Raw genomic sequence first — 22,014 nt, forward strand, 5'->3', positions numbered from 1 at the left:
ATGGAAAATATGAGTGTGTGTGTGTGTGTGTGTGTGTGTGCAAAAGTATATATAAACGTGAAGAAGATAGGTATAGTGGTCCTGGTGTATTATATGTGCAATAGTTTCCCGCTCTCGCCTCTTGGTTTTACCATCCATTTTCTTCGTTCTTGGTCTTGATGTACTCGAGAACCTTGTTCGTTGTCTTTTCATCCTTAAACTGAACCATGTACACCATGCTACTTCGAGACTGTTCGTTGGTGAGGAGAAAAGATACACGTTTCGGGTTGACTTGCTTGACGTTGCTGCTCATCACCGTGGCACTAACAAGTCTATGTTTGCCGTTCTCGATACACACGTGCATCTTCTTGCTGGGCATTTGCTGAGCCAGTCGTAGCGTCACGCTGCCCATGCTGTTCCAAATCGTCGGGTCCACTTGTGAATACAGCTTGCCTCGACACTGCAACAATGCCGATAGTGTTTGCGGCATTTCCTCGAGATAAGATCGAGCGTCTGTTGGCATGGGTGTGTCGAATAAGGAAACAGAATGTAACATTGACGGTGAGGAATGCAACGAGGGCGTGGTCTTTAATGTAGCGACAGATCGTTCCGAATTGGCTCGAATCATACTGCCGTTTCCATTTTCTGCTGCTGCTGCTGCAGGCCCTCCAAGAAGCTGTGTAGCTTCAAAGTGGACACGTTGAAGGACGCTCGTAAGTTCTACAGCGTCTGCTCGTCGATCAAAATGGATCAAATAGTTTTCTTTTTTATCGCCCATGGATAAAGATACGCTCACGTCCGATTCGCCTTGCTGCTCTACCACTGTGGTAGGCACGATCCATGCGTTTAGGTAGAGCTGTCGACTCTGGAGTAGCTGAATCGATAGTGCTGAGCGGTTGGCGTTCGTGGTGCGGACGTGAATAGAACATGATTCTTGTGCCGAGTACCAGCGCTGGTCTTTCCAGTGGAACACTTCGCATCGGCCGTGACTGTACAGAATTTGTCGCGTAGCACTCGCAAATGCCCCTGGCTGTAGTAATCTCTCCAAGGTTAGTTTTACAAACAGTGAGACATCAGAAATAGTATCAAACATTTTGTTACTTACACTAGGCGGTGGAGATGCAAGATCTTCAAGACTTGTTGATGGTGCCTTGTGTGAATCAAGTCGGGCGGGTGGTAGCTGAGGAGGTTTCTGCCGTTGTCTTGGTGTTGGCATGCTAGCCGACTGAGCAAGGTTAGGTTCACCTCTGTTGAGTGGATGTTGTGAAGTAGTGGTCGAGTTTGATGCTAATGGCTGCGCATACTGCTGTTGGCGAATAGACGTTGTTCGTATGGGTGGTGGGACGTGTCTTGCAGATGATGTTCGTGGAAGAAGTACTGGTGTGCTACGTTGAGATTGCTGCTGTGGCTGTGTTACGGAAATATTGGATGAAATAGAGGTGTTTGCTTCATTTCTAACTACACTCTCTGGCATGCTTCCTTTACGTGGGGGTGGAGATATGACTGGTTTTGCTTGCTCAATAGAGGAGGGTGACCCTCGCTCTGTTGCTGCGGTAGACGAAGACCCTCGTGCTAATGAGTACTCAGAAGGAGATGATTTGGTCGACTCGGCAAAAGAATCGACAGATGCTGCTAGCGCTGACCTGACCGATTGAAGGCCATTGTTGGATGCATTTACTCCTCCATGCTGACACTGTTGTTGTTGAGGATGCTGTAGAATATTGTCTGAAGGAGGATTTGGCGACGGAGTTCTGGATAAGACTGTACTCTGTGATGATGAACGTGGAGCAATAGGCACGCTAGGTTGTTTTACTGTGGATGAAGAGGACGATGAAGACGATGGTTTTGTTTGCGCGAGAGGCCTGTTGTCTTCGTCGTCATCGTCATCATCTCCTTGTGTGATCGTCATAGAGGAGGATAGTGACATTTTGTGCATTTCTGGCTTGATATATGTCATTTGTACAGGAGCCGATCCCATGTCAGTGTCTTTAACAATATTGCTGTTATTATTGCTGCTGTTGCTCTTCTTTTGCTTTGAATCGCTAGCGTTGCTCGGGATAGGCGGTACCGGAGGTACAGAGGGTACCTCGACAGCAGGCCACTTTTCATTTTCGGAAGGATCCGGTATTTTTGAAAGAATCTTGACTGAACGTGGTTGTATGTTTGCCAAATCCTGACCATCAGAATCCATGGTGGGCTCGTCAGGATACGACTTTTCAGCGGATAATGGTGGCTCTTTGTGATCATCGTCATCGCTGTCATCAAAAAACCGACCATCGTAAAAGTCCATAATCGTATCTCGGAATGCATCGCGTCGTGCACGTGGCAATTCGTCTAGTTCTTTGTCGTCGTTGACGTTGGCACGCTTATCGTCAGAACCGTTAGAGTACAGCGCATAGACATCCGCGCTGTTTTTGTTGCTCGCTTGTTCACTGTCCAAGTCGTCTTTGACCAGCGCTGATGATGCCATCGAGTATCCTCGATCGTTCGCTTGTGACATCTCTTGTTGGAGCTGCAATACTCGCTGTTTGACCGTTGTTACCAGCGGAATTGGCTTCAATGTCGATGCACTCGGTGCTGTTGAGCTGGCACCAACCCACGCGTTGCGTACTTCTCGTGAATCGGCACGCATGATGATATGGTGTGTTCCATTTATCGTAAACTGCAAAAGATATTCGCCCACGAGTTCGCGGTCCAAAGACACGGCTCTAACTGACAATTGACGAACAGTAAATGGCGGGAACATCAAACAGTAATTCTGTCGCCCAAAGTCTAGTTCTCGACAGATAGCCAATTCTGCTGTTGTCAATGCGGCCCGAATTCGTGTTGAAGTGTCGTTCTTGTGTTGGGGTACCATGACAAAACTATCCTGCATGATCAATTGAACGTCCGGTGCTTTCCATTGAAGTTTGAAACGCTGCGCAGAAGGAAACACAAATATTTGTTAATCAACGTTTAGACATTGGGTTGCCTCCCCGCCCGCCCCTGAGCGATCACGTATACCACGTACTATCGAGGTACGGCTGAAAAAATCCCGCACTTGGCTGCAATCAACTTGGTCGATAAAAGACGCCAGAATATTTGGGTCGAGTTTTATAGAAGGCAACGGCTCGTGGATCTGTTCTTCCATGCGTTTCAGTTCTTCTCTTTGTTGCTGCTTTAGTCTTACTTGCTGTCGATGCGAATCATGGAGTGATGTAATTGAAGGTGATTTGCTTATTGCAATATTGTTTTGAGACATATTAATTAATGTGTCGATCCTTTCGTTGGCACGTAGCAATAAATTGTGATCAGCTCGTCCTGGCTTGGTGCACTGCAAAAGTTTCTGCAGGAAATTTGATCGCCATTGCTCATATTATTAGCATTTTCTGAAGCTCTGGCCACCCCCAAAGTGAATTAAAACAAAGACCCACATGGTACAACGCTTTGTAATAATGCAATCGCTTCAATGGTGCCTCGAATAACGTTTCGAGCGTGATTTTACATTTGAAATTGGCAGATAGATTCTACAGCGTCGGTGTTAATATTGTCAGGAGACATTTGTACTGGCAAGATATATCAACTTACTTCTAGTAAGTGGCTAATGGAAAGGTTATTGATGAGTTCGGACCGTTGATCCAGGTTTGGAATTGAAGTCCTTACGAAATTAGCATACGGGGCTTCCATATCTTCAATCTAGAAAAAAAAAAGAAACCAGAAAAAATCGAGTTGATATCTTGCTCTCGTACTCGTTTGAGGCCCCCTTCCTCCACTATTGTTGTTATTATTAGGATTTACCCCTCCCCCCAAAGACTTCTAATAATAGCCCCCCATTTTCCGTACGTACCCATTGCATCAAAACATCGCCAAGTTCTTTCATCGCTTTCGGATCGCTCGCGACCTTGGCTAGTTTCTATTCATGAGATGATGAAGACACGTGTCTGTTCAGCAATCCACCCAGAGATATTCACGCGTGATATGATGGTATGTGTCGAAAGTTGCAGCTTGTATTACCGTGCAAAACCGTTTGTTGACCTTTAGAATGTCGTGAACGTTTTTCAGCAGTTCGGAAAAGTCAGGTGCAGCAGAAACTGTTTGTTTCATCCATATCGGTGCGATTTGCTGATACAGTTAAATTAAATTCAAAAGTAAAAAAAGCTTAGTTGTTTGTTGTTATTATTGTTACGTGTTTTAATAGAAAAGTGGGGAAAAAATAGCAACAATTTACAGAGTCGATCATTCTCAGGGTCTCGAGGTATGATTTCTCCGTATGAATAAGGTCGGACAGTGGATTCGTCTGTGTCGTGGTTTGCCGTGGACGCGATGGTTGAGAAACAGGAATGGAGTGCGATGAGGACGTGGACAACATGACGGATAAGGGTAATAGAAAAAAGACAAGAAGGAAGAAAAAGAGAAAGAGGAGTTAGAGAAAGTGAGGAAGAGACACACTGGCAACGAGAAGCAGGTAATTAAAGGTGTTGGAGAGGGTCTATCTTTCTGTTATTAGGAGTGTATTAGTTAGTGTGTGTGGGGGCGGGAGGAGAGGGGGGGAAGCGATTGAAGGGTGCGATCTTGAAATCTTTTGGCAACAATGTCGAAATAAAAAAAAAAACGTATAAAAGAAGAGGAAAAGAGCTGGGTTATGCTGCCATTATTGCTCTATTCTTTTCGTTTTCCAAGAGTAAAGTAAGTTTCAAGAAAGAAAGTGGGGACACTTTGCTTCACTGTGGCGGGCACCAAGCTGGGTTGGATAGCACACACACACAAACACACATTGCATGTGGTACGAATCGGTGTTTTTGTTGAACCTCAAGGACGATCCCTCACAAGGAAAAGTGCACCGTGTTCATCCCCAATTCGGGGAGGGGGTTGCAATCCATATCACTTGAACATTCAGCTTTTTGTGCTCGACTAATATATGAACATGACACTAACCAAGCACAAACACCACTTGACTGCGCATGGCTGCTGCTGCTGCTGCCAAAGCTAAAGCTAAAGAAGGACACCTTCAAAGAGGGTGGGGGGGGGGAGCGGAAATAGAGTACGAGAGATTTCATTTCCCGTAGTACCACAGTTAAGAAAAATGCCCAGATATGGTAAAATTTACAGTTTATATACTACACATATGTCGTAAGTCATCAAGTGCTGCACCGCCCCAATCCCGTTAGCCTGCTTCCTCACTAGCCTGCTGTTCAGCCATCGCTGCTGTGGCTTCATCTATCTCGTCTTGCATGATCTTTTTACGTGCCAGCGCTACCTTGGCCAAGTCCAGCCGGTGATGCTTCTTGAATACCAGTGCAAGCTGTCGATCTCGCTCCATTCGCTTACGTACATTCGACAGGTACATGCCCATATCCAACACGCCCGTCTGTACCTGGATCACCAGCATATTCATCTTGATTTCCAGGGCCTGCTTCCTATCCATCAGTTCCTCCTTGGTAGCTGCGTCTACCTGTTTGCCCGACGACAAGGCGTTGTTCGCAATGTTGATCTCATAATCCAGCACCATGTTGGATATGATACTGTCCGAGCTATTACATATCCCCAATATCGTATTTTGGTTTTTGTGAGTAAAGTACAAGCGGAATTTTTTTTTTTTGTGCCTATTTAGCGTTTCACTCACCTGTTCAATTCTTCTTCGGCTTCCTCTAATTCTTTATTCTCCTTGGATTCAGCTGCAGGTGGTGACACAGGGTTAGATGGCGAGGGATTCTTGCCAATGGACGATAGAGGGCTGCTAGTACCAGCGTTGGTGGTGGTTGTAGGGGTACTTGGGGTGGCGGTGCCAGAAGCAGCACCAGAAGCAGTGCTAGGTGCTGATTCGGGGTTCGTTTTGCTTGGCGATGATATCGTCATATGGGTTCCTGAGCCCAACCCAGCAGCTGCTAAAATTTCACCAGTGTTCTTGCCAAACTCGTCAATGACCAGCCATCGTTCCGAGCGTCTGACAATATCCTCGCCGGTGAGAGGTTCTCGCAAATTGACTTGTACTTCCAATTTCCCGCCTGTTTTCCGCCGGCTTCCATCGATCAGCTATTTTAGAGAGAAAAGGAGACGATGGTGAATTCGTTTTTTTTTTGTTTTTACCATGTTTAGCTAGTAGCTCTGTCTTTTATATTACATTACTTACGTCAAAGATACCCGAGATGGATGCCTTATTCAAAAGTTGATCCATTGGAATCAATATTTTACCCAAAGAAAGAGGTCGTCGGAACAATCCATACGAGTATCGGTTATGAAACACTTCAAGTGTTAGTCGTCTTCTCTGGACATAGCGGAAAAAGGCACGGTTTCGTACGATAGGGATTTGTACAGTAACGTCAAACTCTAATATTACACTCAACATTAGCAAAAAACCACAGATCGTTTTGTTGTTGTCAATGTTCAAGTGACCTGGACTGCTGCTTTTTTTCACAGTAGTTTCGCCTTTATTTAGCGCAGCCTGAGCGGCATTCTCTGGTGGCCAGCCGCCAAGATCCCAAGTAACATAGGGTTCCACTTCAGCCGCGATATCCAACGACTGCAGCCCGATGCCACGTACTATCCGCAGCTCCATCTGATTCGAAGGTATATGATCCAATATATTCTTGTACGAATATTCGACCTGTTCATAGTGCAGATGCGGAGTTGTCTTTTGATTCTGATCGCGTCGTGAGCGCAACGAAACCAGATCGGCAGTAAATGCCTGCTCGAGTTGTTGGAAATGCGCTTGATTGCTTCCTGATAAGGTCTTACGAGCCTGGCGTTTGGCAGTATTGGCATTCGACGATGCTGACGCTGATGTTTGAACAGCAAGGTTGTGACACACGTCGATTTGGTATGTTAATTGCGATTCCAAGTGCTCCACTGTTGCTGCTGGCCCCGCTGTTTCGACTTGTTGGATTTGTCGGATCTTTCCGTCACCCAACGTCATGTTCGGCTTGGATGGTAGTTTACGTCGAATGTTATCCATGTCGGTCGCTTCTCCGTTCTTAACCTGAATTCCCACACGTAGTAGTTCCTTGGATACTTTAACCATTTCTTTAGCAGCTGCCAGATTACCCAAATCCTTGTAATGGTGTGCAGCTTCCTTGTGCTCCTTTTGTAGCTGTACGATTTCTTGTAGCAGCTGTCGTGCATCGACCGCTGACTTGATCTGTACTGCTGCTGCTGGTTGTTGTGATGAAGGGGAAGGTGACGGGGATGACGATGGCGAAGAGAAGGGCGACGTTGAAGAAATGGCTTTGGTATCTGTGGCGACCGGTTGGCTTGTTGTAAGTTCATCATCATTTATTTTAATGTCGTCTTGTTTGGTACCTTCTTCTGAGGCTAGTGGCGGTGTGCGTTGTACGTCTTCCATCGGATCTTCAGCTTTGTGTGGCTCCATTGCTTGTTGAATCTCTGATAATTCGCTATATTTCTGTGCCAGTGCTTTGGACTTCCGTAAGAGTTCGACAGCTTTCTTTTTGTCACCTTGACGTTTAGCAGCCAATGCTTGTTGCTGATATTGCTTTGATTGTCTTTGTAGCTCCTCAATATCCGGCTCCTGTTCTTCTACAGGTTGCGGCTGCAAATCCATGTCATCATCTTCATCCTGTACGGTTTCAAGCGTCGTCGCAGTATTGCTGCTAGATTTCACTTTTGCTGATTCCATGGCTTGCATTGGTTCCATATCTCGCACAGGTGCCGCTTTCTTGACAGGCTCTGCATCCTGCGCTGGTTCTGGTGCTGGCGCGTCCAATAGATGATTTGTAGCGCGTTCAATATTCCCGTCGTACTTGTCAAGCGCTTCCTCTGCTTGCTGCTGTGAAAATCCCATACTCATTAGCTGCGATGCCGATTCGCTGGGAGCTTGTTTTTGCTGCTCCATAACATGGTCGTCATCCACAGACGGCCCTTGCCCGCCACTGTCTTTACTTAATACCGATAGCTCTTTCTAACGACAAGTAAACTTAAAAAAGAGTGCAACAGAGAGGGACCCACATGCGTACTGATCAAGATAAACTAAAACCACTCACAAGTAACGTTGGATCATTAAGGTCATCCTCGTTCAACTCGACATCCGGGTCATCGTCGTTGCCCTGAGCAAGCGCTGCATAGCTATCGAGGTCCAAATTTTCTATATCGCCACTTTGCTTTTTCTGCTCCTCGATTTGACGCCGACGTTGTTTTTGCTCGGCAACGACCTTAGCTTTCTGCGCAGCTGCTTTTGCTTTTTGAGCACTGTTACTTCCGCTCGGCGACGACGACGTCAACTCTTGCAGTTGTCGCTAATGTACGTAAAGTTAGATTTCACTCAACAAGATACTTGTTCTTATAGTATGATGCCATTTACAACTATTATTTTTTTTTCTTACCAAAAGTTCAGGGTCATTTAAATCCGTGTCGTCCCCGTCGTCATGGCTTTGTTCTGGCAATGGCCCGTTGAGTAAATCGTCCAAATCAGCAAAGTCGAACTGTTGCTTTTGTTGACCACTGGTTCGTTTTCCTCCTCCAAACATTGATTAGGATTGTGTAGGTAAAATGTGTCTCTCGCCTAGTTATTAGGAGCTTTGGGTATCAAAACGAAGAAGAGCGTTAAAATAAAAATGGAGCGAGGTAAACTCGGTATATGAAATTGCTGGCGTATTTGGCAGCTGACGTGAAACTCTGATACGCATATCGCTCTTCCCGAATTATGCCGCCAAGCAACTTGCTATGCAGATTTACCGTACACGGTAATGCTTAGCTCCTTGGCAGCAGATAGCATTCCTTAGTAGCGAACGCATATTGCAAAATACTACATAGTCTAGTAGTGTGTACATCTTTAGTCGATTCAGTCTACCTACCAAATGCTCAATCACAGTTGCACAATACATTAATATAGCCCACTGTAACAGATGCCTTGTTGATCATTTTGGCAACTTACATATACAGCTGTTTGCTCTTGGAAACAAAGACACAGACTGTATGGCAGCTTGGGAAAAACGTAACTCGAAAGTGTGGCTCTGCGGCTCTCTGAACGAACAATAGATCATCTGTTTTCTATGCAGCAGTAAACATGTGAAGCAGCTCTCTTTCAACTCGTTCCACAAAGGGCACCTTGCTTATGCAATACGTAAATACGTGACAGCAATACAGTAGCATGCTGGTGCGTGTTGACGCTGTGCACCAAGATTACGAGCCGCATTGGTGATAATATTATTTTTATAGTCGAGCGATGCGATGGTGTTGCTTGTAAGAGCAATGTCACAGCGAGTACCAACTAGAGTTTAAATCGTCTGTTGCAAATGCCTTATACCATGATTCTAATTAAACATCGAGTAAGCATGTGGACGTGGTAGCATACCGCTATTGATTATCTAAGTTGATGTAACACGCTTTGTGCACCTGAAGCATATATTGAAGGAATTCTTAATGATGCCGATATCGAACGCATGCGTCCATTTGTTGAGAACAGTATTGCACTTAGATCACGGCCCATGAATGACGCATGCACAGAAATAAAAGCTACTCAAAAAGAGCATGGCGTGCTACTATAGCATATATATTCAGGTGGCGTGCTATACACCCCATGCAAGCACACTCATAGCAGCCCAGCAAATCAATAATCAATTTTGCCTGAATTAAGATGTATTGCATCAGTATGAAAGAGAAAGGAGAGCTCGTCTGTTTCCATATGTCTCTCCTTGCATATATACTCGTAAATGCATCAGAGGCTCTAGTCATCCACACTTCAAGGCTCTAGTCATCCACACTTCAAGGCTATCTAGAGCATTGAAATCCGCATGTGTAACCCGTAGCGACATACTGGGAGAAGTGAGCCAAGGATCCAAACGCGGTGTTTTAATAATTAAGGCATGAATTGACCAGAAGGGTGTAGAACCGCATGGAAAGGGTCTCGCATATATAACACCCGTTGCATAATCCCCCTGCTAAACTCTCTTTTTCCTTTTTCCTTTTTTTTTTATCCTCGCACTACCTTGATATCCCCCCCCCTCCCCAAATAAGCAACACTATCAGCAAAACATTAAAACGAACATAGCACATATACAACAATGGGCAAAGACTACTATGCAATACTCGGCGTGTCCAAAGACGCTGAAGAGGACGCTATCAAGAAAGCATATCGCAAACAAGGTAACAACATTATACATTGCTCTTTTTCCCTCTTTCCTCTGTTGCAATTGCTGAAACAACAAAAGCTTAACTAACCACTCTCTTTTGTTTCCAGCATTAAAGTGGCATCCGGATCGGAACAAAGACAAGCCTGAAGAAGCCAAGAAGAAGTTTCAGGAAGTGGGAGAAGCGTTTGAAGTCTTGAGCGATAAGAACAAGCGAACAATATACGATCAGTATGGCGAAGAAGGTCTCAAAGGCGGCGGACCACCACCACCAGGCGCCGGCGGTGCTGGTGGATTTCCTGGCGGTTTTGGTGGAGGTTTCCCAGGTGGCGGTGGAGGCGGCGGCGGTGGACGCACCTACACTTTCAACATGGGTGGAGGTGGTCCGGGTGGAGGATTCAAACCATTCCATCCTTCCGATGCAGATGACATTTTCAAACATTTCTTTGCGTCCATGGGCGGTGGCGGCATGCCTGGCATGGGCGGTATGGGAGGAATGGGCGGTCGCGGTGGTGGAATGTATGGCGACGGTGACGACGATATGATGGGTGGTGGTGGTATGCCTGGCGGATTTTCATTTGGTGGCGGAATGCCTCGAGGACGACGCACACAGCAGCAACAGCAGCAGCAGCAGCAACAACGACAACAACCACCAGCCATCAAACGACCACTGCCGATATCCTTGGAAGATCTGTACAAGGGCACGACCAAGCGACTCAAAGTGACGCGCAAGATCCGCGATGGAGCCACAGGACGGTCAGTCAGCACGGACAAGATCTTGACGATCAACGTGAAGCCCGGATGGAAGGCCGGTACGAAGATTCGTTTCCCCGGTGAAGGAGACGAGTTGGACAATGGCATGACACAAGATATCGAGTTTGTCGTCGAAGAAAAGCCGCATCCGACATTCAAGCGTGAGGGTGATAATCTGCGAGTAACAGTCCAGCTCTCGCTTGCCGAGGCGTTGACGGGCTTTTCAAAGACAATCACCACGCTGGACGGACGTAGGTTGGGTGTGAATAACTCGAGTGCGGTGGTGCAGCCGGGCCAAGAATCAAGAGTGTCCAACGAAGGCATGCCGAACTCAAAGACGGGACGGAAAGGTGATTTAATTATCAAGTACGATGTAAAGTTCCCTACAAGCCTGAGCAGTGCACAGAAGGATGCCATCAAAAGTGCGTTCCAGTAATCTCCAATTCCGTGTATCACCTGTTTTCTTTCTCTTTCTTTCTCCACAATTGTATATTTTGCCCTTTCCCTTTTACATTGCATCATCACCCTTCCCTCCACGCAATACTGCCACAACGTACATAGAAACACAAAGCCAAATATGTTCAAAGCTGCCGCATGCTATAGTAAACTTCTACACCTATTACAAGACCATACTTGCTATCAAGGTTCATTGTCTTTAATCGTGTTTTTTGTTTTGCTCTTTGATCACTGTTATGCTTATAATATGAATATTTACAGATTGGACACCATCGGTCGTGTCACTGTTTATAAAGATCCTTTCAGATCTACCCAACAATGTCTTTACTCGACACAATTTCAAAGCTAGCCAACAACGATCCAAAGCACTCGTTGATCTCGCACAAGAATCTATTCTACTTTACCCGTATAAGAGTGTGCCGGCTCAGTGGCGCCAGTTACTTATGGATGCTAGTATCTTACAAGCTATCACTATGCTTGGCCTGTTTCAGCACAGCAGCACATTATTGGAACTACAGCTAAGAGACGGCGATCAGGACATTAAACAGCGGATAGCACGCGAAACGATCAATGTGCTCGATACGGCCATGATTATCAGCGGTGCACCAGGACCACAACGACGCGAAACTGTTCTTGCTAGCATTGACACACTGCAAGCATATCTGTCGTCGTTACCTTCATCATCATCATCATCACACAGACTAAGAGATGGCTTTATCCACCTGCCAGCACCACACACGGTTCACACGACGCATCCCGTCAATCGACTTGACAAAGTGCCCAGTTTTTTGGCGTTTGTTCAACTCTTACAAAACGGCCAACCATTCATTATCCCGCAAGGCGCGATCGAACATTGGCCTGCACGAGATAAATGGCCATCATTGTCTTATTTTGTGTCTGTCGCAGGCGACCGTGTTGTACCTGTTGAACTAGGTAGCAAATACACGGACAGTGCATGGCAACAAAAAATGATGCGGGTTGAGGATTTTCTTCGCGAGCATGTTGTTTTGCAAGAAGAAGGCGGCGACGACGGCAGCGGTCAAACGGCATATCTTGCACAGCATGATTTGTTTTACCAGATACCAAAACTGGCAGACGACATCAGCGTGCCGGACTACTGCTATTGTGAGCCAGAACTCAATGAAAACTACAAAGAGGCGCCGGTGGATGTGATCCAAAATGCTTGGTTTGGACCACAAGGTACAGTCTCACCGCTGCATCATGATCCGTACCACAATGTGCTGGCACAGGTTGTTGGATCCAAATATATCCGGCTGTATGCACCATCGGAAACACATTGCTTATATCCATATGAGGGTATCATGTCGAACACAAGCCAGGTAATGATGTGAGAAAGGCCCTTACACGCTGTGGTATAGAGATTAATGAAACATCATCATCTTCAGGTCGATGTGGAACATCCCGATTTCGATTCTTTTCCACTTTTGAAAGAAGCACAGTTTGTTGACTGCACTTTGCAAGCTGGTGAACTGTTATACATGCCTGTAAGTTTCCTTAGAAAACAGTGCTACGAGAAAGAAGGTCGTTTATTAAATACAAAAAAATGTGCATAGCCAAAATGGTGGCACTACGTCCGATCCCTTGAAACAAGCTTCAGTGTTAGCTTTTGGTTTTGAAACTAACGGGAAGAAGAAGGATCTTCTGGCCTACAGCTGAAATCGAGCCACCACAAGCTACCATCGCGTCCACCGTAAATGATACCCATGCTGCCCATGGCTAGTCGGCCTCTTATAAAATCATAACCGTCCGAAAGGTCGTCCTCGTCTCGGAACTGGGCTGCGTCCTCTTCGATCCATTGTCGTTTCCCGTTTTTGAACGTCACATGAGCCGCTGTTGTGCCGTTCAATGCAAATAAAGCAATATCTCCATGCCGATTGGCGATAGCAACGCGGTCGTTATGCACAGCTATGTTGACGACTTGCCGAGTTGTCCAGCCCAGAGGAGATGTCCTGATGGAGCTGATCAGTCGTAGCCTGCTACGGAAATTGGGCTCGCCCAGTGTGTTGTTGGTATCATTATCCCCATTGTTGCTGTTGTTGTGTCTTTCCTTTTCTTGGACTTGTTTAATGTAATGGGCCGTTCGGGCTTGGCATGCGTATCCATATTCGTTGTAAGAAGAGTATCGCCGTAATGACCGTGCTGCTTTGCGTCCAGCTGTATCGATATATGTGCGCTGGCGTTTTGGTCGGCTAAGTAGGGAGGAAATGGAACTGGTCAATGTTTTTGGTGGCTGTGGCGGTAACTGCTGATGTGGATGCTGCTCGTTGGTGGGAGAGCTTGAAGGTGAATCGCCGCTGTCGCTGCTACCATTACTGTTGGGATCCACAGCCGTGGACGATGGCACGGGATCCCATTTGAAATGATGGATTCGTCGAGCAGCGAACGGAGCTAGTACAATGCTTAACGAGCCATCGTATTCCAGACATGGCATGTTGCATGCGGGTAAGGTGAACGTGGCTGTCTGTTTGGATGGATCGAATATATCAAACACGTGCACAAGTCCATCCACGCTGATCATCATAATGTTGTCCTTAACAATATAGACGCTGTGTGGCTGGTTGTCAAAAGCCTATCATTAACATTCATTTTGCTTGTAATCAATAAGCAGAAAATGTATATTCCTTATCTTGCTGTATTAAACTTAGAAAAGGAGAACCTTCTTTTCTTCCATTACCCTGTTAGATAAGCGAACCCCTTTCCGCCAATTCCAGATAAACACGGCAGATGGCTTTCTCCCAGAAACAGCAAAGTAGTCTTGCGACAAGGCTATTGAATCGGGCACAAACCATGGATGATTTCCTCCCTTGAGTACCTGAATGGGATCGTTGCTTTGTTCGTTGATATCATAAAACACACATTTTCTGAAAGGAAAGAAAGTTCGTTTAAAAATTAGCGACATGCACGTCGTACAGAAAAAAAATCTGCCTGTCTGTGTACGTGTGATCGACAACAACAGTAGCCAGAAAAACTTACGATCCACGCATAGCAACAGCAAGAATGTTGATTTCTGGAAGGATATCAACACATTCGACCGCATTATGGACTGGATCACCAAAGTTCCAAGTGGACACCAATCGAAACCCGAGGGCGACAGTGTACTGGTACAGACTAACGGTGTTATTCTACTTTTTATAGTTTAGCACTTATCTTCATCGTCATGGATTGCATAAGCCCGGGAAAAAAGAAGATAGGGATTTCATTAAAAGGTGAGATTTACCTCCGCCAGCGTTATCAGCAAGTGTTTCTTGAGCTTGACAGACAAAACCCGACTCTTTTTATGGTCACTAATAAGCTGTTTTCGTTGCACGCTCCCCATGCGCCAATTGGCATATGTTTGTGCTCGACAATACTTGGTATGCCACGGCAAGTCCTTGTCGCCGCTGTCTTTTTTGCTGCTGCTGCTGCTGCTGCCGCTGCTATTATCCCTGTGCTCATGATGTTGTTGTTGTGAATGCTTATGGAAGTATAGGTCTGGATAGCGTTTGTACAGATTGAAGTAACGGGACCTCCAAATCGACGTATCCAAAGCAATTCGCCGCCAGACTCGACAGGTCTAAATATGATTTATTCATGCTATTTTCTCCCCTTCTTTTCTCTTCCTAGTCATATTTGCCGAAATAAAGAACCTACCACTTGCACTCGCACTAAATCAGAAAAAGAGAGCATGCCGAAAATATACAGCGCGATTTCCCTGGGTAAACAAGTGATAATGTCGTTTTGGTCATGATCTTTTCCAGTCTGCTGTTGTGATTCTTCCGGTGTAGGAGGCGTGCTGCTATCTGTTGGACTTTATATACATATAGGAAGCAGCATGTCTTAGACTTTCGTTTCTCTCCCCCCCCCCTTGAGTATAGTATTATAAAATACCTTTTGTCTGATGCACCTCCTAGCAGCGAAAGTTTGCGTAGTGGCTTCACGAGCTCTTGCACTGACTTGCGTCGAGTCATGTTTTATTGTTGTAGGTTTTGTAGCGTGTGAAATAGGGTAAAAAGCGGAAAAGGAGAAAAAGAGAAAAGAGAAAAGAAGAAACGGATTTGTGTGCTTTAAATATGCCTAGCATATAATTCATTAGCGTGAGTGTGAGTGAATATGGGCTTTTTCCTCGGAATAGAGAATATATACGGGCAGGGAGATAATAGAGATAGAGATAGATAGAGAGAGAGAGAGAGAGAGAGGGAGAGAATGAGAGAAAGAGGGAAAGGACGAAAATAGCAGCACTGTTATTTTGTATAGGAAGCAGAACATGTGATGTTCATTACGGTTATCAACCCGTTGATGCTCTTATTGAATTTAGATCACGAAAGCTTCATTTCATCCTTCCTTCGAGTAGACGTAGATGTTTTCCGGCTCGTCGCCCTGGACCAGCTTGAGCTCGGGTATTTCATTCAGGTTGAATACCAGGGCAACAATTCTTGCCCCGCGTCGATAGTGATGCAACAAAAGATCGGCGAATTTCTCTGTATGGTCTGGCAACAGGAAGACCACAATCACACTCCACGCTACATCACGCACCAATTCGACCTGGGACAAGAAGTCGCCCTGCACAAACTCGATCCTGTCCATCATCCTCTCTTTTCCTGCCAGCACCTTTTGGGCCAACGAGCGGGATAATTCAACCAGTCCTGCGTCGACTTCGATCCCCAGCCCGCGTTTTGCTCCAAATGCTGCTACCGCTGCTGTCACGAGCCGACCGTCCCCTGATCCAATGTCCAAGACGCCATCGTCAGGAGTAACATTGGCCATGGTCAGTGCTTTAATCACACGTCGTGCAGACGTGGGACAAAACGGACCCAAAAGACCTTTCTGCGTGTCGTCGTCTGTGTATGCTGGAAAGGGATCGGCTTCGGAAGCATCTTGTGCGGCATCGTCAACATCCTTGAATACCTTGAGGAACGCGTCTCTTCCTTGTTCGCTGCCAGGAAATGTCATTGCGGGGGTAATGGTGATTACTGTATTTTCCCAAATTCGGGGAATCCTTATGGCAACAAAGTCGTCTCCTTATATGTCCACCCGTTGCTTGGGATTGGGAGAGAGGCAGAGAGACAGAAAAAAAAATGGAGGTCGAGAAAAATAAAACGAGTGGCTGGGCTCTATACTATGCAATGCATATCTCATAAAACGTTGTTGCATTACTATCCAAACGCCAGATACTCACTTTATCTTTTGGATTTGCATGTTGAAACGTTGCTGAAGCCAATGTGCACGGCCTTATTGCTGGTCCATTTTCAGTGCCCTGCTGCATACAAGGTTGATTCGCATAGACGTCCATTTCTTCTCGTATATTTATCTGCTGGTCTTGATACATCCTGTTACTTCCGCTATTCTTGCTGCTCCGATAACCCTTCCTAAGAAGGTTCATTGCGAGTTCGTTTAGTTTGCAACTTTTTGCTCAATGCTTCTCCGGACACTGTTGATTGTTCGCTGCTTTATTTGCATCGATCCAATGTGTTTGTTGCGTGTATGCTTGCAAAGGCGCTCGCGGCCGTCATTTTGTGTTATCCTGCTGCAGCAGCATACACCGTCTTCTTCTTTGACCTTTCCTTTCGACCAACCATTCGCCGTCGTATGTTGTGAATAGAGCAGTATTGCGCGCTATGTCGCCGCCCGTCGTTGCTGTCTTTAAGGGTGGCCAAGCAGTATGCGTGGTTTCCTTTTCAGCACCAAGTCTCCATTCTAATGCTTTCAATAACAATCGCCTACATTTCGTTTGGTCAATTTTATAAGCGACGGAATTCGTAACGCTGTAAAGTTCAGATCACGGAGCCTTCGATTGGGCAATAGTTTGGGAGATGATAAAAGAAGAAAGAAAGGGCGTGTGAAAATAAGTTAAAAAAAATGACGGGTATATACATTCTCTTCTTTGCTTGGTTACACCTGTTATGAAAATAGACATTTAACTTTGAACAACTTTCTCCCGGATTCTTCCCTCTGCCTCGTCCCTGTTGTGTTTCATCGTAGAGGCATTTGTGGCATCTGATGACGGTTATTATTATACGCTACTCACAAGGTCGATGCTAAGTACTTACAACGAAAGAATAAAACTCATCGATTATGCTGGGTCCTTCCCTTTCCCTTTAAGCGATAGGTCCTCTGCTATCGTTTCATCCAGTATTTTACTACCACTGGAACGTTTCGATAATGTTTCTGTCGCCATCGATTTTGATGTGGTGGCTCCTCCTCCCCTTCCTCTTCCTCTTGATCGGCCTTCTTGTCATTTATCGCCTTGTAATTGTGGGCAGCAGCATCCTTCTTTTCTGCTTTTCTTCTCTCAATAGCATTTCTAGAAAAGTGTATACTTTTGGCTTGCCGTTTTCTCCCACTCGTCTTCCTTGCCAATGATGATCCGATAGTTGGCTTTATCTAGTGGAGCACATAGGCAGACGTATGAAATCCTTGGTACGGTATCTTTCAGGAAAATCGCCATATTTGAGCGTCTCGCGAGACACTTTTCAAACACGCCACATGACCATGTAGCATTGGTAAAAGAAGCTCACTACCCGTCTAGCCTTGTCAACACGGCTTGCTTTTAACAGTTTCTTGTCCACAATTTCGTCCTTTTCGTCCTTGACATTTCTTGCTTCTTTCAAAAGCCTTGCCCACTTGTCTGCCCTCTTGCTGGTATGCAGCAACATCATCCCGATCGAGCCCCTAAAAACCATCCATAAACTGCGAGGAGATGATCCATCATCGCAGGCTCGGAGAAATCGTTTACCATCTGTATGACCATCTTGGTGATAAATGCATAGGCCGTGATTTGACTGTTTTGTTGCTGTGCCTTGAGCATTCGTTCGATATAGACAAGATCAACTGGTTCTGGAGTGCCAAAAAGCAGTGCATAAGAATCAATGAGTTGGCTCCAGTTGGCGACAACGAGTTGGCCCATATGCTTCTTCCAAAGCAGGTACGGTTCTTCGCACATGTCATTTATAAAGTCGTCTACCCTTGGTAAGCAGCTCTCTCGGCCGTCTTTTGACACAGGATAAGGTCATTGAGCAGGCAGCAAATAGCCGTCGATTCATTCTTGAATATGGCACGATATTCGGCGGCAACAACTGTTCTTTTGGAAAAACCGACGAAGACTGTAGTACCATTTCTTTCTCTGATTGTTCTCGGTAATGAACTCCTCGATGCCTTTTCTGGCTGTTGTGATATGTTGCATGCTTTCCCTGATAATGGCGTGTACTCCGCAACCGTCCTCCGGTCGTTGTCTCTTCATTCTTTTGCTGGGTTCCGCAATGTGCTTTTGCGTGGTGGATCACTTTTGCTCTGCCTCTCGTCTAAATTCTAGGCGGTAGTCGTGCTTTTGATTCCCTGCCGTTGTTTGGCATTGCTATTGCCATGGTGCTCGTCGTCTGGCACTATTTCGCGTTTTTCGCTGTCGCTGCTCCTTGCCTTGATGCTATCATTGATAATACCACCATAATCTCCTACTGACTTTTTGCTTTGTGCCGCCGCGAAAACTTTATACGCACTGTGTTCACTGCTTGTTTTAGGCCGTTGCTTGGTCTGAGCATCCAGTGCTTAAGCTACCCTTGGGGCAGGCTTCAGCGCATAAATGATGTTAAGAAAGTGTTCGCATTTAACGCTGAAAATCGTGGGCTTCAGGAGCAACTTGTCCCCAGTCTTCGGCCGTTTTCTGTAGCAACGAGATAGCAGCGGATGCAATAATTCCTGCGTTGTCGATAAGTAAATTTGTCATCCTTTTTCCTTTTATATGAATTGTAACAAGTAATCACTAAAGAAACGTTTGATAAAGATAATATTGTTGATAATGAAAATAAAACTCAAAGACTGAAGAATAAAGAAAGGGGAGGACTGGATCTAGAGAAGTTTACTACCAATACTGCATGTCGACGTTTTTGACATGCATGCAGATGTGGGCTCGGCTTGGCTCAGCTACTACATTATACATGCTAATGACAAACCGTAGCGACGACACTTACCATTATCCTTCTCCTTATTGATCGAGCCTAGTAAAAGCTTAAAATGATGCTATTTTATTCTGCACACCACGCAAATGCAGCTGCTAATCACAATATTAGTACCTAATCTCGAGAACGTGTGTACGATACCAGAATCGGTATCATACAAGACATATCAGTATACTGTAACAGTAGCAGTACTTTCATGAATAGAATCACAAGTTTTAGTGTTTGTTGTATGTACTTACATACTCTGCCGTGCTGTGGGAGATATTCCTATCCATTCTATGTAGACATAAGGATGCGTAGGAAGAAAAGAGGTCGTTGTGCTAACAGCTATAGTACTGTATCATATATGCAACCGCGTATACCTTCTTCTCGCTTCTATATCAAACTCATGCATAGTCTCCAAGGAATAAATTACTGAAAGTTACTGTAAATCGAATCTAAGGATCACTATAGCAAGCTACCCGCTATAATGCTAGTCTTGCTGTAATAATGGTATACATCAGGACGCTTCAAATAACATGTTTATACGAGCAGAATTGTGACACTAAGAAGAAAATTTTATATTAAATTATCAAGAAGATGGGTATATAGCTTACAGCTAGGGAATTGCAACAGAATTTTTTTCCCTTGAACAAATAGGTATTAATTGTTTTGGCCTCTACTGATGTCCAATGCGCAGACTGCAACATCTTGAACTCTTTGTCGACTACTGCTACTACCACCAGCAGCAGCAGCACCGTTCGAATATTGCTCCCTTTTTGCGTTCTCGTTCTTTTTTAGTAGCATTTCCAGAAAAGTGTACACTTTAGGCTTGCCGTTTTTCTCCCAGTCACCCGTCTTTCCAATGACAATATGATAATTTGATCTGTCAAGTGGTCCACAATAGCAGAGAAAGTCCCTGATCCGAGATCTCCCTGGGAAATCGACATCTTTGATCGTTTCACGCGAGACTTGTCCGACACGCCACATGACCATGTATCGTTGATAAAAGAAGCTCACCGCGCGTCTGGCCTTGTCGACATTAACTGCCTTCTTTTGCTGCTCGTCGGTAATTTCTCCTTCGACGTCTCTCGATGCTTTAATAAGCACTGCCCATTCGTCTGCCCGTTTCTTGATCTCGGCGGTGTTATTATGCTTGAGTCCCTTGAACCATCCATAAAGAGCAAGAAGATGCTCTTGCATAGCGGGCTCGGAAAAATCAGTCACCATATTCATAATCATTTTGGTGATTTCCATGCGGGCCTCTTCCGACATGGTCGTTTCGGCATCCGCTGTTGTTGTGGCGATACTTTTCTTGAACGGGAACCCATGCTTGCGCGTAAAGCTTATAAAGCCATAAACCGTGATTTGATTGCTGCCACCCTGGGACTTGAGCATGCGCTCAGCATACGCCAGATCTTTCGGATCGAACGATCCATACAAGAGGGTATACGAATCAATGAATTGCTGCCAGTTGGCTACGACAAGTTGGCCCATGTGCTTCTTCCAAAACAGATACGGCTCTTCGGACATATCCTTTTGAAAATCGTCTACCTTGGGAATAGCTGCGCTCTCTGCTATTTTTTGGCACAAAACGAGGTCGTTGAGGAGGTCACGAACTATATCCGGGCCGAGGTTTCCATGCTGTCTTAGTTACCTGTGTGACAGAGCGACCAAGTTGAAATAAAAGAGACAAACCTGCTGTGGATTCGTCCCGGAAAAAGTCGCGATATTCCCGAGCGACTATAGCTCGCCTAAAGAACCATCGAACACTGTGGTGCCACGTCTTTTTGCGTTCGTGTTCCTTGATAAACTTTTCGAGGCGTTTGTTGGCACCCTCGATGTGTTTTGTGATTTCATTAACAATTGCACGGGCACCTTGCTCCCTGATCGTCTTTGGCTTTGACCTGATTGAGCGCTTTACAGCTTCCTGTGTTGTTGTTGCAGTGGTGTCATGCTGTGTAGTTGAGACGGAGCCGTAATCAGATCGGGTATCGCTGGCCGCGTTCGTGAATGGCTGAGACTCTTCGTTCGCGCCATTCTGCCTGCCAGTGCGCTGTCGGAACGTTTTGGCTATCCGGTACACACGGATAACGTTGACAAACGTGATATTATTTGTCCTCGAAGGCCCATGATGGTGGCTACTGCTAAGAGCTTCGGGCGTCAATGCGTGCACGATGTTGCGAAAATGCTCACATTCACGCTGAAAATCATGCGCTTCAGGTACAACTTGTTTCCAATCATCAGCTTTTTGTTCGAGAAACTCAATAGCTGTTGTCGCAATGTTGCCTGCGTTTTCCAAAATAAAGCTTGCCATGTTGGTCTATGCTTAGTAGATAGCAGAGTACAGCGAACAGAAAGACGACAGCTGGGTATGTTATTTTGTTTTGAAATACGATCGAAAGAAAGAAAGGAAACACATTCATTCGCGTTTTCTCGCCATCTTTTAAGGTATAAAGTCGAGTTTGGGAAAGTTGAGTCCAAACTTTAAATAAGAGGGTATCATACAGTGGTACAGATGTGTTACTGGTTGTGCTACAGACTACTAAAATGCTCAGTAAATTGCACAATTGGTAGAATCAGAGCAGTATTTAAAGAGCATCTGCAACAGGTAGCTTATATACCGGTCTCATTATCACAAACGTTTATAGTGCAAGTTGCAGTTGGTAATGGGAATAGATTAAGTGGTCGCCTTTGATATCGATTGCTGGATAATCCTGCACAAAGTCCTCGACTGTGTGTAACTCTGTATTATGCAACAATCCGTACAGCCGTTTAGCTTCTGCTCAATACATTTGATGCGGCGAGTGCGCCACTTGTGATTATGCGGTAAT

The 22,014-nt window shown here is 45.4% G+C and overlaps 9 protein-coding genes across 9 annotated transcripts; 2 read left to right on the top strand and 7 right to left on the bottom strand.

The window, feature by feature from the left end:
- Positions 1-127: 127 nt before the first annotated feature.
- Positions 128-4,327, bottom strand: BDB00DRAFT_872274 (uncharacterized protein; the record flags this gene model as incomplete). Its single annotated transcript, XM_053126932.1, has 8 exons — positions 128-1,009; positions 1,085-2,896; positions 2,990-3,304; positions 3,393-3,485; positions 3,547-3,654; positions 3,806-3,871; positions 3,973-4,080; positions 4,187-4,327. 8 exons carry the CDS (start codon positions 4,325-4,327, stop codon positions 128-130), a joined length of 3,525 nt encoding a protein of 1,174 aa, XP_052979868.1.
- Positions 4,328-5,122: 795 nt separating this feature from the next.
- Positions 5,123-8,438, bottom strand: BDB00DRAFT_872275 (uncharacterized protein; the record flags this gene model as incomplete). The annotated part of the gene is made up of 5 exons (XM_053126933.1): positions 5,123-5,489; positions 5,582-5,991; positions 6,089-7,873; positions 7,956-8,207; positions 8,295-8,438. The coding sequence occupies 5 exons, from the start codon at positions 8,436-8,438 to the stop codon at positions 5,123-5,125; spliced, it is 2,958 nt and encodes a 985-aa protein (XP_052979869.1).
- A 1,536-nt stretch (positions 8,439-9,974) lies between these two features.
- On the top strand, positions 9,975-11,229 carry BDB00DRAFT_763444 (uncharacterized protein; the record flags this gene model as incomplete). Its single annotated transcript, XM_053119401.1, has 3 exons — positions 9,975-10,056; positions 10,151-10,570; positions 10,640-11,229. The coding sequence occupies 3 exons, from the start codon at positions 9,975-9,977 to the stop codon at positions 11,227-11,229; spliced, it is 1,092 nt and encodes a 363-aa protein (XP_052979870.1).
- Positions 11,230-11,496: 267 nt separating this feature from the next.
- BDB00DRAFT_883084 (uncharacterized protein) lies at positions 11,497-12,886 on the top strand (the record flags this gene model as incomplete). Its single annotated transcript, XM_053128203.1, is given in 4 exon segments — positions 11,497-11,529; positions 11,546-12,589; positions 12,656-12,754; positions 12,824-12,886. The coding sequence occupies 4 exon segments, from the start codon at positions 11,497-11,499 to the stop codon at positions 12,884-12,886; spliced, it is 1,239 nt and encodes a 412-aa protein (XP_052979871.1).
- On the bottom strand, positions 12,745-14,037 carry BDB00DRAFT_369323 (uncharacterized protein). Its single transcript, XM_053117108.1, has 2 exons — positions 13,945-14,037; positions 12,745-13,816 (listed from the first exon to the last, which is right to left on the bottom strand). The coding sequence occupies exon 2, from the start codon at positions 13,789-13,791 to the stop codon at positions 12,889-12,891; it is 903 nt and encodes a 300-aa protein (XP_052979872.1). The 5' UTR covers positions 13,792-13,816; positions 13,945-14,037; the 3' UTR covers positions 12,745-12,888.
- Positions 13,912-14,353, bottom strand: BDB00DRAFT_763359 (uncharacterized protein; the record flags this gene model as incomplete). The annotated part of the gene is made up of 2 exons (XM_053119396.1): positions 13,912-14,131; positions 14,244-14,353. Coding segments are annotated over 2 exons (330 nt in total), but the record flags the coding sequence as incomplete, so codon positions are not given.
- Positions 14,354-15,581: 1,228 nt separating this feature from the next.
- On the bottom strand, positions 15,582-16,199 carry BDB00DRAFT_787895 (uncharacterized protein; the record flags this gene model as incomplete). Its single annotated transcript, XM_053120739.1, has 1 exon — positions 15,582-16,199. One exon carries the CDS (start codon positions 16,197-16,199, stop codon positions 15,582-15,584), a length of 618 nt encoding a protein of 205 aa, XP_052979874.1.
- Positions 16,200-17,719: 1,520 nt separating this feature from the next.
- On the bottom strand, positions 17,720-18,189 carry BDB00DRAFT_787896 (uncharacterized protein; the record flags this gene model as incomplete). The annotated part of the gene is made up of 2 exons (XM_053120740.1): positions 17,720-17,881; positions 17,983-18,189. 2 exons carry the CDS (start codon positions 18,187-18,189, stop codon positions 17,720-17,722), a joined length of 369 nt encoding a protein of 122 aa, XP_052979875.1.
- Positions 18,190-19,792: 1,603 nt separating this feature from the next.
- BDB00DRAFT_822878 (uncharacterized protein) lies at positions 19,793-21,590 on the bottom strand. Its single transcript, XM_053123494.1, has 2 exons — positions 20,879-21,590; positions 19,793-20,799 (listed from the first exon to the last, which is right to left on the bottom strand). The coding sequence occupies exons 1-2, from the start codon at positions 21,495-21,497 to the stop codon at positions 19,844-19,846; spliced, it is 1,575 nt and encodes a 524-aa protein (XP_052979876.1). The 5' UTR covers positions 21,498-21,590; the 3' UTR covers positions 19,793-19,843.
- Positions 21,591-22,014: the final 424 nt, after the last annotated feature.

The sequence above is a fragment of the Zychaea mexicana genome (assembly GCF_025766255.1).
Source record: "Zychaea mexicana strain RSA 1403 chromosome Unknown BDB00scaffold_35, whole genome shotgun sequence".
Lineage (NCBI taxonomy): Eukaryota > Fungi > Mucoromycota > Mucoromycetes > Mucorales > Lichtheimiaceae > Zychaea > Zychaea mexicana.